The sequence below is a fragment of the Pan paniscus genome, chromosome 9 (genome assembly GCF_029289425.2).
Source record: "Pan paniscus chromosome 9, NHGRI_mPanPan1-v2.0_pri, whole genome shotgun sequence".
Lineage (NCBI taxonomy): Eukaryota > Metazoa > Chordata > Mammalia > Primates > Hominidae > Pan > Pan paniscus.
Window position 1 is genome coordinate 25,105,142 of NC_073258.2, and position 13,860 is coordinate 25,119,001.

General features: G+C 36.7%; 1 protein-coding gene across 1 annotated transcript; it reads right to left on the minus strand.

Moving 5' to 3' along the window:
- Window positions 1-562: 562 nt before the first annotated feature.
- On the minus strand, window positions 563-9,771 carry SVIP (small VCP interacting protein). The gene is made up of 4 exons (XM_034932300.3): window positions 9,591-9,771; window positions 7,718-7,768; window positions 7,101-7,214; window positions 563-3,079 (listed from the first exon to the last, which is right to left on the minus strand). Exons 1-4 carry the CDS (start codon window positions 9,642-9,644, stop codon window positions 3,065-3,067), a joined length of 234 nt encoding a protein of 77 aa, XP_034788191.2. The 5' UTR covers window positions 9,645-9,771; the 3' UTR covers window positions 563-3,064.
- Window positions 9,772-13,860: the final 4,089 nt, after the last annotated feature.

The window sequence follows — 13,860 nt, forward strand, 5'->3', positions numbered from 1 at the left end:
TGAGAAAATTGAAGAAAAAAGCCACAATACTATATTTGAATTAGCTTAGAGCATGTTTAGTAGTTAAGAGAATTTGAAATGCTTGCTTGGAGATGTTAAAGAAATATACCTTATGTCTCAACACATATAGTCAGTCATGGCTACTTACCTCTTACTGGTCTATTCATGCAGAAATTATTCAAAACTGGCAAGAGTTGCTTTTGTCTTCTAAGAACATAGCATAATGCTTATCAGTGAAAATAAAAAGTCAAACATTTGGAGAAAGGGAAAATTCAAAGTTCATGTCCATTTTCCTGGGGTACAAAGGATAGACAGAATTTTTATGATAGTATTATTTCTTTAGGAAAAAACAGGATACTAATTACATCATTTTTCCTTTATAGAAAATCCAACTATAAATCCAGGGATTGTATGAACACACCAAACAACCTTTGGTTCTGTTGCTCTTCTGAATCCCAATGTGATTAAAATGTTCCTGAGGTTTCCCTAACCACCAACTCAGGTTCTAAGTATTTAGGATGTAGTAAAGATAAAATTTTGTTAAAGAGACAGCCAAAGCTAATTTTTACATAGAAAAAAATGTATATTTATATCCCTAAAAGGCAATACAGAATTTATAACCAGACCATGTGTGGGAACAGTTAAATTACATTCCAAATACCAGCAGTGGAACAAACAGAAACACAGAGATGTTTTAAAAAACATGCAGCACGTTACAAAGAGGCCGTGTAATAATTCACAACTTTTGTTAGCAGCCGTTAAGTTTGATTAGTATTACGCAGCAATGGTTTAAGCAATTTTAAATCATGATATGATAGTTACATATTTGCATTTTACTGTTCCAATTATAGTTTAGTAATAGGTCAGGGGTTTGAGCAACATTTTAAGCATTATAATTTTCTCCTAAATTATTTACTATGGGAAATTGGCTTCCACTTAAGGTTTTCATAGGAACTGATGGTTATTTTATGAGGGAGATGTCTGGACGTATGTGTGTATGTGCGTGTGTGTGTGTATATACACACACATATATAAATTAGAATTTGCAGATATTATGTGTATATATATACATACACATATATAATATGTATATTATATATATATAATTTTTTAGTCATGTTTTTAGTCATTTGCTTTTTTTTTTAGTCATTTACCGGTTTCTCATAAGACATCCAGTCACTTCTTTTCCCTTGCCCTTTCCTAACAGTGTTCCTAACATTTGGGTACCACCCCTTAGCTCCTGCGACCCATGTGGTTTTGGAGAAAGCTGATCACACTCATGGTGACAGGCCATGGTTGGAAGTAACATGTTCCACTTTTCCCGAAAAGTAATAGATCTGAATATCATTCATGGTTAACAATAGATAGCGTGACATTTGGGTATGACCTGCTGGTAGAAATAGGGCATGATTCCCTGGAAGTAAGTCACTTACACCAACCCAAGTTCTAATTCTTTAAGATGTAGTAAAGACAAAATTGTTCTTGCTATATTAAAATGGAAGAAAGGATTTGCAGAGTTCAAGGATGATATGCTCTAGCTCCACATGCACTCCGCTATCAATCATTCCTTTTCTGCCTTGAAAAAATCATTTTAATGAAATCAAAAATTTTCATTCTAAAATATAGTTCAATGATTTCACTACCCTTTATGAACAAAAACAGCACGAATCCTCTAAAGAAAATTGAGCCAAATTGTTATGTTTTGCCTAGATATTCACACAATATTTCACACCATAATAGAAAAAATAATTTTTCCATGAGAAGTCAAGAGACCTGTATTATATAATAGTTCAAACTTTTTAAAATTAACATGTACAATACACTGCAGTATAACATAATTTTTGTGGGAGGGGTAGATGAAGATAGTGGCACAGTTTCCTTTGTGTAAAGCAAGTGAACTTGGTCGATTTAACTTAAAATTTCTATTAGCACTTAATATCTGCAAATTTTAATTCAGGGCTCAACATGTGGCCTTGCCATTTAAAAGAGCTATCAGCCTTAATAGCTAACACAAATTCTTTTATTTCAGTGTATTATATAGGAGAAACAAAAAATGCTATAAAATTCATGTTTCTAATGAACAAAAATGTTAAGGTTTATGACTATGCATTGTATAGAATTACCTAATATTTTTACATCTGAAGTAGACCTTTTGTAAGTACAGTACCTACATGTTTTTTTCATACATTCATACTTGCCTTCGCAGTTTCACATCTGTATAAATCTTATGATCATTCTCTAATAAGTACACAAGATTAACACTACTTATGAAATATGGACAAATATATTACCACTCATTATAACCCATCCAGATTATTAGTTTAACTCATTCAATTACTACAAAGATCCTTACAGAGCTGAATTTAATATACAATAGAACATCACTGCCCTCTGATGGTACCACTAATATATAATTTTAAATTCAGCAAACAAAAAATCCTTTATCATAAAGTAAAACAGGGTATGTTAATTTTATAAGCTACATAAATAAAATTGGAAAAAATTTTACATCTGCCTAAGAATATTCATTACTAAGTTATAAAAATTTACAGTGCTCCTTCACATCAGCCCTTCAAATGATTTTTTCAAGATTCTCCCTGATGATCAGTTTAAAGGCACTAAGTCCATAAGTTTAATCAAACATCTTCATACACAGTGAAATAAAAACAGATGTAACGCGATGCAGCACAAATATAAGTAGTTAGATCATTTTATAAAGGATGAAAAGACAACTGCGAATTTTAATCTTAGAGGTATATGCAGAATGTTTACATGCAGTGTATGTATATTCACTATTTAGTTCCATTTTTTAACTACTAAGAAAAATAGCAAATCACCCACTAACTGCAGAAGAGCAAATGTAGGAAAATCAATATTTAATGAAAAGTCTAGCCATTCTCTAAGCTTGAAAATCAACGTTTTTTTAGCATTGCACTTAAGGGCAATAATATTACAAAGTCTGAATCTTCATTTACTTAAAGAGAAGAAATTAAATTGATGAAGTCCACTTGATTGCAGATAATAAACAGTTATTGGCAGTAGATTCTTCTACTCACGTTATGCTTTATGAAACTGTCCACTAGAAAAGATAAAAAAGAGACAGAAAAGTAAATTTTACTTGAAGTTATATAACAGTATTTTAGTGAACAAACAGGTAAAAAGAGGAATATGGGACACAGAAATACAAAATGATTTTTCTGAATAGCAGCTATTCATAAAATTTTACATTATAGCCCAAAGCCTGAAATAAGATGATAGTTTAAAAGCATAAAGAAGACAAAATATCTGGTCAGATTGGTGGGTAGTTGCAGGATAGCTCTGTCTCACTGTCTTGCCTGTAGTTTTCAAGAGTAACTGTAGAATGTGCTGGGAATGTGACATCCTGGGATAGCAAATGAATGGCCAAGGACAGCTCAAGTTCTGTTCCAGTCCCTCCCTAAAGACAGGATGTCCTTCAATGCTTTAGCCCAAGGAGTCATGTAGTACCTCCCCTTCTAACCCCCAGGTCATAAAACCCAGGGCACTCATCTGAGGTTCAAGTGGGGCACACACAGATGTCATCAACCCCAGGCAGTTTTCCTTGGGAGACACGCTTATAATGAATCCTAGGCTTCTGTTGTCCCTTGTTGCCAATCTGTAAGTAAGAAACTCACTCCACGTTAAATGTTTTTGGTTTTGTTTTGGGGTTTTCTTGAGACAGGGTCTCACTCTATCGCCCAGGCTGGGGTGAGGTGGGAATGGCTCACTGCAGCCTCAACCTTGCAGGCTCCAGTCATTCTCCCACCTCAGCCTCCCAAAAAGCTAGGACCACAGGCACATGCCACCACACCTAATTTATTTTTTATTTTTGTAGAGACAGGGTCTCACTATGTTGCCCAGCCTGGTCTCTTAACTCCTGACCTCAAGTGATCATCCCATCTTCTCAGCCTCCCAAAGCCTTCCTCTCACAGCTGAGATTACACGTGTGAGTGACTGTGCTCAGCCTCTTCATGCAAATGTTACATGCATGAGTATTCTGTCCACTGGACTCTGAAGTTGGTAACCACTGCACAGTGAACCTGCTATTCAGTAGCAAGAGCCTAAATATACAATAATCAGTAAAGGAACACAAAATAAAACACAGCAAAACAAAAATTTAAAAATTCTTGTTTGAGCCAGGGAGTCAAGAAATGGCAGAAACCATTAAAAAATGGTTTGGCAAGGCCTTTTCCTTCTTGAGTTGAGAAAATATTCCATTTGCCCCTTTGTTTAATGAAGTCTATTAAATCTGTGATAGGTCCTGAAGAGCCATTAGGATAGAACCAGAGATATTTAGCAATCTCTTGATAGTGTTTTCCAAGTACATCCAAGGAATATTATTGGGTGTTTTATATATATATATATTTATATATATATATATATAAATATATATATATAAAATCTATGTTTAAATAAATTTTCAAAATTAAAGATTAATCCAAGTAAACTTGCTTTTCTTCATTGTACAATTTCTTAGAGGTCATAATTCTGTGCCTTTTTTAGTCTCTAAGAAGGGGATATAGTCTACAATATACAATTTAGCATTTTTAAACATTTATTCCCATGGGACTCTATCTTCCAAAACATCTCTCTTAGGACAAGTGTTATAAACGCTAGGATAGTGATTCTCAATCTGGGTTCACATTAGGTTACCTTGGGAAGCTTAAAACAGCCCTGATGGCTAAACCCTACTCTCAGAGACTCTGACTGGTGTGAGGTGGAGCCCAATGAACAATCCTTTTTGAAAGCTGCCTATGAAACTCCAACATGCAGCTAAGGTGGAAAGCCATTGTACTAGAGGTCTACCCTTACTCCTGTGCTGCTATATCCTGTACTGATAGTACTTTGCATCCTGATGCCATCATCACATTGACTTCTTCAGGTAAGAAGTCAGAAGACAGTGAGCATTGCCCATGCTAATTACCCTGGAAAGATGCAGCACTGGTCAGGAGATGAATAGGTGAAAGGCATGAAGACAGGGAATGCAAACTAGACTCATACTCTAGGTAGAGTCAGGTCAGAAAGACTCTACCTAGGGAAGAGTCTTCCTAACCTTCCTACCTTAGGAAGACTCTACCGATACTTCAGGCCAGCCCATGAAACAAGCCAGACAGCAGCCATTAAAGGACCATAGGCCAAGCGTTTTGAGGGTTAAGTATTTGTATTTTTCCCTTCTGTTATCCCTGAGCCTTCCAGAATTTTTTCACTTCATGCTCTTGACATGTTGTGCATGTGTCAAGCAGAATGGAGCATGCCACTTGAAGCTAGTGTGTTAGTGGTAGGTGATGAGGAATATTCCAAGGAAAAATTACTCACAGTGGACAACAGCAGTGGCTAATGACAGTGAGCCACTGGAGAAAATCCTCCTGCCACTATATAGTTTCAAGGTCCTGAAGGTCATTTTTACTAAGTGAGTTTGAGAGATTTCTTACAAGAACAGTACACAAAGAAAAACAGAAACTAAATTTAACACTGGGTATGTTTTACATTTTGAGCACTTTTGAAGGGATTGTAAGTAATATAAGGCCTAATTTTTTTTTTTTAATCTATAGACTTCAGAGTGTGGAAGCTTCAAGTTTAAGAAAGCCTCTTCCTTTATTATACTTGAAAAGCTGATGTTAATTTCATTAGGTTAGAACTTGTGAAGTGTCTTCTTAATTATGATTAAGTGTTGATTAAATTATCCTTTTCCTATAACATTACGTATGGCTTTAACTTAATACCTTCACCACTTCTACTGTGAAATAGTGGATCTCATTATTTCCAGTCCTACAATTTAATTTTTGTAATTTTGTGTTTGTTTTTGACAACCCTATATTAAGTAAACCTAGTGAAACAGCACTTTATCTCAACAGAATATTGAGATATGATAAAGAATTGACCTTGTTATCACCCAACTGTTTTACTTTACACTAGACCTATTCTGTTCTATTACGGAATTATAAAAAACATAAGCAAAATGGTCAGACTTATTTACCTTATATTGAAACTAATTATATATTGCTAAAAGTTCACCATAAAAAAACTTTATAAATAAATTTTCATTCATTAAATGATATTAGATGAAGTAACGTACAATAGTAAAATACACAGACACACATTCTTATTTCTGTGATATTCTTGAGCCAGAATCAACTGCTCAGGGTGTTCATAAGCTGCCTGCCCCACAAGTTAGGAGAGTATCTACATGTAGGCAAGTGTATGTGTATATGTACATGTATATGTATGTGCGTGTGTGTGTGTGTAGTTTTGAGAGAAAAACAATAAATCTGTTGAAAAGTACTCATAAATCATTGACAAGTTAAATATAAATGACTGAAATTAAAGACATTGTCCTTTTCGCAAATATACTAACTTCTATTTACTTTAAAAATGGACCAAGAATAAATTCTTCATATCTGAGCCATTATTTTCCTGAGCTTTAAGGGATTTTAAAAATAAATCCTTTAAAGTCCTGCTAGACTGTAAAGACTCCAGCATTCAGAGACTCTGCTTAACTTGTCCACCATTATATTCCCAGTGTCTAGCTCTGGGATCCATACCTAGGGAGGTATGTGTATGATACCCACACCTGTATACATTCTGTAATCCAAATTAACATTTACATAACTATAATAAAGAGGGGCAATGGAAAGATCAAAGATTCCAAATCAATGAGTAAAAGAGCTCAGGCCATAAAACAGAACTTATAGCGTAATCCAATTTAATAAGATATGTAAATGAAGGTTAGAAATTATGTCTGTCAAAATGATACTTAGTTTGGATGACTTTTACACTTCTTTATACTTTTCCATATTGCTTGAATTTTTGAATTATTTAAGATTAGTAGTAAGCATAAGAGTATTAAAATATATATAGTGTTAAAATAATAAATCTATTATTTCATTTTGGGGAAAAAAGCTAATTGATTCCAATAAATGTTAAAATAAATTGGTATTACTTCCAATATTTACTACTCATGCTTTTAAACTATTTCAAAATTTTCTGATAATACATTTCAGGAGAAAATTATGAATGGATTGCTACTTAAGTTTTTTTAAAATGCCAGTTAAGTTAATCACTAAGAAAATTTTAATACTTACCCTAAGTCCACCTTCTGGTGGGGGCCCAGATGTAGCAATTTGTTTTTCTATTTTTTCCTTTTTCTTTCTCTTTTCTTGCACAGATTGAACATGTAAAATTCCCCGAGATGCAGCCTTGAAGAAATTTGATAAGAAAAACAGAAAGACAACAAAAATCTGTCCAGTGTGCAAAACATTTTTTTGTCTATCTTTGCTTTCTAGGTTTTTCTTTGGGGGTAGGGAGTTGGTTTATTTTTGGTAACATAGAAGGAGTGTTTCTACAACAGCCTTACATAAAACATCATTTCTTCACTGGGTATTTTGTAACTATACAAATTTTCCCCTAAACTTGCTTCACATCTGCAAGTATTTTACAATGCACAGCCATTTTAAAAGGAAGGATGTTACTAAAAGAGTATCTGAATTTAGAGAAGATATGATAGTTTTCATATATTAATATAAATATATTAATGCAATTCATATAAATAAGGAAATCATTTTGAAAATAATTACCTTTAAATGTAAATTTTTGGGATATCAAAGGCCATTTGCGTTAGAAAATCTAGCTATGGACATCTATGAAGAATAAAGTCCAAACTCAATTATCTAAGTAGGCAAAACTTGATCTTTAATCTTACCTCTTTTTGTCTCCTCTCTGCAGCCTCTGCAAGCTTTGCTCTTTTCTCTTCCTAAATAAATGTGTAAAAATATGTATTAAAATAACAAACATTATTATTAATAAATTATTCACATTTATTTCATACGCACTATAACAATTTACAAAAATATTCGGTACTGTCCCTAAATGTCCCATAAAGAATGCCACTACTCAACTTTCTGAATTTCATTCTCCTAATCAATATACCTTCAAATCAGCACATGCTAAAACAGATACAAGGTTTACCTATATAATCATTTATTTACTCTCTTTTTTAATAAAAAGGCCTACAAGCTAGTCAGGGCAATAATAAAACAAATAATGTTTACAAATACAAGAAGGAAAATACATGGTTTGATACTGCCAGTTAAAATGGAGTCTGAAGTAACCTGGTGTTTTTAGGAAAGGTTAATAAATGAAGTGGGCTAATCTCAGTGTGTAGGAGGGAAGGATTGGAGTAATTTCATGAGAGGTATTGTTCCATACCAGAAAACAGTGAATGCTATTTTTCTAGACCATGTACTACTTATTATAAAACCCTTTTTCTAGGTGCTGGGATACAACAGTGTAAAAACATAGATAAATGTCTCCTCCCAAATGAAACAAATTCCAATTGCGGGCGCACAGACAAATATAATGAAGTAAGTAAACGTCTGTCAGATGGCATGGCAGATAAGTAATGGGAGAATGGGTGGGTGGTATTGTGGGGAATATATTTTGTTTAACGTGGTCAGGAAAAGCTTCACTGATAAAGTGACATCCAAGCAGTGAGCCGTGTGGTTATCAAGGGAAGAGGGTATAGTATGAGGATGGGGGGAGGGCTTAACAAATCTGACATGTTATATTTTATCGACAGCCAGAACAACAAAATCAACTTAATTTAAAACAACAGCAGCAACAAAGAGAAGCTGAACTTTCCCACATCAAATTTATAAGTACTAAATTTTTAGTATCTATAATAGCTGAAGAGTTAATGTACTTCCCAAAAATACTTCATTTTCTTCAACTAATTTTTAGCTAGAGAAGAGAAACAGGTTTATGTTAACTCCCTGTAAGGAGTACTAATGTAAAGATACTGTTAACAGAAAGCTACAAAAAGTGTACATGTATTGTACCACACACCCACTAGCTACATTTGAATTTCCGATAAGCAATGAGTAATGTTTTTGTAGAACTAGATCCCTAATATTGCATGGCACAAAACGATGTTATAAACGTATTCCTTGTATATCTGAAATTCGAATGTAACTGGGTGTCCAGTATTTTTATTAAATACGACAACATTATAAATTGGACACTCTGTACTACATATTCTTTTAAAGGAAGAACGTAAAAGAATGAGATAAATACTAAAAAGAAATCATTAAAAAAACATATCCGATAAAGCTCAGGCGTATAAGCGACTTTCCGAGCACCTTCTTTTAAAAGATGGTAGACACAGTTGAAAACGCACATCTCCTAGACGACTAAAGAGCTCCCGGGGAAAGCAATGTATTTTCGCGCCGAATTCCACCTACCGCATCCCCCGGAATGTCCCACGCGCAACGCCCTCTGCGTGCGCCGGCGCCCTATGAAGATCCGGCGCAGCTAAAGTCAGTGGAAGGTAGAAAGACGCCACAGCCGCCTTTCGACAACTTTTTGTTACAAAAGTGGAGATCTACACGGAGGCGACGGCCTAGGTCGCTCTGACAGGACCCAACGACCCTCCTGACGCGTCCACCCGTCCTCGCTAGCAGGGTCCCCCAGCGGGCTCTGGACCTGCGCCACCAGGTACAATGGCTCGGCCCGCCCCGCAACCCGAGGACAGGTGCTCAAGGCGCGGCCCGGCGGACGCAGGGACCTGCTCTACTCACCAGGTCCGGCGTGGGAGGCGCGGACTCCCCGGGACAAGGAAAACACAGCCCCATAGGGACGACAGCTTGGGAACCCTGACCGGGTCCGCCCCAGGCCAGGCGGCGCTAACTGCGCGGTCCGGAGCCGGTCCCTGGTCCACCGGGCTTGCCCCGCCCCCACCGCCTTCCACTGGCTCGGCTCCGCCCCAGCGGCAACGCCCCGCCCCCACCCCTCGTTTCGGCCCCGCCTCGCCTCTCTGCGGCAACGCCCCCCTCTTCTCGCGACACCAACCAGTCCCACAGGTCAGCTGCGCCCCCTTAAGGCATTGCCCCTTCCTCACCCACAGCTCCGCCTACCCCCGCCCCGCGACCGCTGGGCTTGTGGCCAAAGCCTAGGTTCCAGGAAACACCTGCTGTGGGTAGCAATGCAGGGAAGGGATGGAAAAGCTTCGCTACGGTTCCAAAGCTCTTCCTGCTAACCTTGCCTTACCATTTATAAATGAGTGAGTGGTACAACTCTGGGTAGTTCATGCTACCTTTTTTTATGAGATGGGACTCTGGTGTCCTAGAAATTAAAGCCAAAATTCCAAGTCAACATCAGCACCCTTTTCTCCCTTCTTAGTGACAGTGCTATTCCAGAACAGAGGGCAGAATATAAAATGCATTATTATGACGATGAATCTAGCGTCATAAATGTGGCATTAGTTGAGATTTCCACTAGTTTCTGGTATTTAGGAGTCATTTATCCTTCCGAGAGAAATAATAAAGTTTCATCTACTGAGAAATATTTTAATGACATTCTCCTCAAATTTTAATAAGTATGAGAATCAGCTGGGCAACTAGTTAAAATTTACATGCTGATTTATTAAGTATAAGGTGGGACCTGAGAGTCATTTCCGGTAAACCCACAGGTGATACTAAAGTTACTGATCTCGTCTCCACACAAATGCTTTTATTTTATTTTATTTTTTTGCATTCTATTAGTTATTTCTGCTTATTTAAAAATTTTCAAACATTACAAAAAGGTAGGATGTATAGTGACAGCGTCTCAGAAACCATTGTCGGCTTTTTGATATACTTGCTGGTTAATTTTTTATAGATGTTTAATTTACATATATTATTATGCACTTATTTTGATTGTAGAGTTCACTGAGTTTTAACAAACATGTGATCACCACATTCAAGATATGTAAGTTTTCCATCACCCAAAAACCTTCTATTGTACCCAATCCCATTCAATACTTTATCCTATACCTAGATCCAGGAAACTATTAGTTTGTTTAATATCACTTTAGTCTTTAAATTTTGCATAAATGTTAATATCACTATAGTCTTTAAGTTTTACATAAATGAAATATACAATATGTTTTGCAAAAGCCATAATATTTTTTAAATTCTTGCATCTTATTGAATGAAACAGTAGTTTATTCCTTAAATAATAGGGGATGATGCTTTTTTAATACTATTATTCGATTGCATGGGCCCTTTCTAAGGGTAAATAAAAATATGTAAAGAAAAAGTGAAGGTTCTCTGTTGCAAAAAGAGAAAGATAACTACCCACCTCCTCTTTAGCATTGTGTTTAGAAAACGTGAAATTGTAAGCGCTATCTCTGTCTCACTGAAATGTATGAAAAAAAAAAAAAAAGGCCAGGCGTGGTGGCTTACTCCTGTACTTTCGGAGGCCAAGGTGGGTGGATCACCTGAGGTCAGGAGTTCAAGACCAGCCTGACCAACGTGGGGAAACCCTTTCTCTATTAAAAATACAAAACTTCGCCAGGCATGGTGGTGGGCGCCTGTAATCCCAGCTACTCCGGAGGCTGAGCAGGGAGAATCGCTTGAACCCGGCAGAGGTTGCAGTGAGCCGAGCTCGCGCCACTGCACTCCAGCCTGCACAACAAAGCGAGATTCCGTCGAAAGAAAAGAAAGAGAGGAGGGGAGGGGAGGGGAGGGGAGGGCAGGGGAGGCTAAATAAGCCTCTTGCCAGTTTTGCATCAGAAAGAAAGAACCTAAATAAGGCTCTTGCCAGTTTTGCATCCTCAGAATATCTTTGGAGGCCTATTGGCTTTCTCTTAGAAATGAAAACATCCCAGAGTGGCACCTGTCTCCCCGTCTTCATGGTAGTTTACTGTCTAGGCACTTGGCTTCAAGATGGAGCTTTCTGCTTGTCAAGAGATACAAGTGTTATTCTTTCCTTTAGATTTCCTTTAGATAAAAACAATTAACATGTGTGTAGTGGATTGTATCTGCCAGGCTATATAAAAATGGTGAAGAATTTTTTCATTGCAAACTCTTTAGTAGATTGCTTCTGATAGAAATCACAATCGATTTAATGCTTATTCAATGATAAAACTGTTTCTTTTCTGCGTTTGTGGAGAAGTTTCCTGCATTGGCAGATTTTGTTTTTAATTATTATCAAAACACTTTCCATGACATAATTATTTCCCCAACACTTTCCATGGTTTATTGATTTTTATTTTTAACAAACATTATTGAGATATAAAATACAATTAACACATCTACTTTAGGTGTACAGTAGTGCCTTCCATTCCTGGTTTTGATAAAGTTTCAGTTTATTTATTCAACATTAATATCACTATAATCTGTAAGTTTTACATAAATGAAATATACAATATATGTTTTGCACATATATTGTCAACTACATGGTCAACTGAGGTCCAAAAATATTAAATGGAAAATTCCAGAAATAATTTATAAATTATAAATTGCTTGCCTTCTAAGTATCTGATCAAATCTTAGGCTGTCCTAATCCATCACACACAGGAGGTGAATGATGTGAATCATCCCTTTGTACAGTGTATCCACAGTTTCTAAGCCACCCGCCCATTAGTCACTTAGTAGCTATCTCAGTTGTCACATTAACTGTTGGTATTACAGTGCTGGTGTTCAAATAACCCTTATTTTACATATTAATGACCCAAAGTGCAAAATTAGTGATAATGGCATATTGTTATAATTGTTTTATTATTAGTTGTTGTTAATCTGTTACTGAACCTAATTTATAAATTAAACTTTATCATGGGTATTACGTATAGAAAAAAACAGTGCAGATACAGTCACTGACCAAGATGGCCTAATGTTTCCTGCTGCCTGACTAACCTTTAGATAGGGTTCTTCCTGATTGTTGGCCTCTGACCTCCCTATTTTTAGACCATTCACTTTTAAAAAACTTGCAAAGTGTACATTTTCTCTGCTCCTTTAAGATGTAAATCTTCTGGCCTCTTATCAGTTCTACAATGCAGAACCATCTTTCTCAAAAACCTGGGTGTCATCTCTTTGAAATTCAATAATTAAGAAAGGTAGAACCTTTTCTTATCTCCTAATCTCTGTGGGAGAGTAGGAGCCTGACTTCCCTAAGCACCAATCAGCAAACACAGACGGTCTAACCCTATTGACCAACATACAGTACTTTTCCACTTAGGGACTTCTGTGCTTAAAATCTCTCCTGCTTTTTTTTTTTCAGTGGCATTGAGCCCTCTTTCTGTGCCTTATTACAGTGGTCTTAAATAAAGTCTTTTGTTGCTGTTTAACTCTGTCAGGTGCAAATTGTCTTGGATATTAGTTGAGTTTTTGACAATTATATGTGCTCTTGTAAACACCATAAGAAGGTATACAACATTTCCATTACTCTAAAAGTTTTCCTTGTGCCACTTTCCAAACAACCCCCCATTGACCTCTAGCCCACGACAAATATTCATTTGCTTTCTGTCTCTATTAATTAACTACACACTTTCTAAAATTTCATAGAAATGGAAATATATCGTAAGTGCTTCTTTTGTCTGGCTCTGCTCCTTCTACATAAAGTTTCTGAAATTCATCAGTGTTATTGTGTCTGCTTCTTAATATTACATGGTTATAAGTATGCTACATTTAAAAAGTTAATTTACCAGGGGGCACAGTGGCTCTTGCCTGTAGTATCAGCTACTCAGGAGGCTGAAGAGGTAGGATCACTCGAGCCCAGGAGGTTGAGACCAGCCTGGGCAACATGGGGAGACCCCATCTCTACAAAACACAACAAAAAATAGCTGAGCACGGTGGTGTGTGCCTGTAGTCTCAGTGACTGGGGAGGCTGAGGTGGGAGAAACACATGAGCCCAAGGAAGTCGAATGGAGAGACCTCATCTCTACAAAAAATACAAAAAATAGCTGAGCACGGTGGTGTGTGCCTGTAGTCCCAGTGACTGGGGAGGCTGAGGGGGGAGAAACACATGAGCCCAAGGAAGTCGAGGCTGGAGTGAACCATGATTGCACCACTGCACTCCAGCCTGGGCAAT

Bases quoted from the DNA above. Each gene is read 5' to 3' on its own strand.
- SVIP (XM_034932300.3), bottom strand. From the start codon at position 9,644: ATGGGGCTGTGTTTTCCTTGTCCCGGGGAGTCCGCGCCTCCCACGCCG. The intron at 7,769-9,590 runs GTGAGTAGAGCA...ACATTTATTTAG, and splicing joins CGCCTCCCACGCCGGACCTG to GAAGAGAAAAGAGCAAAGCT. The intron at 7,215-7,717 runs GTAAGATTAAAG...AATTTCTTCAAG, and splicing joins CAGAGAGGAGACAAAAAGAG to GCTGCATCTCGGGGAATTTT.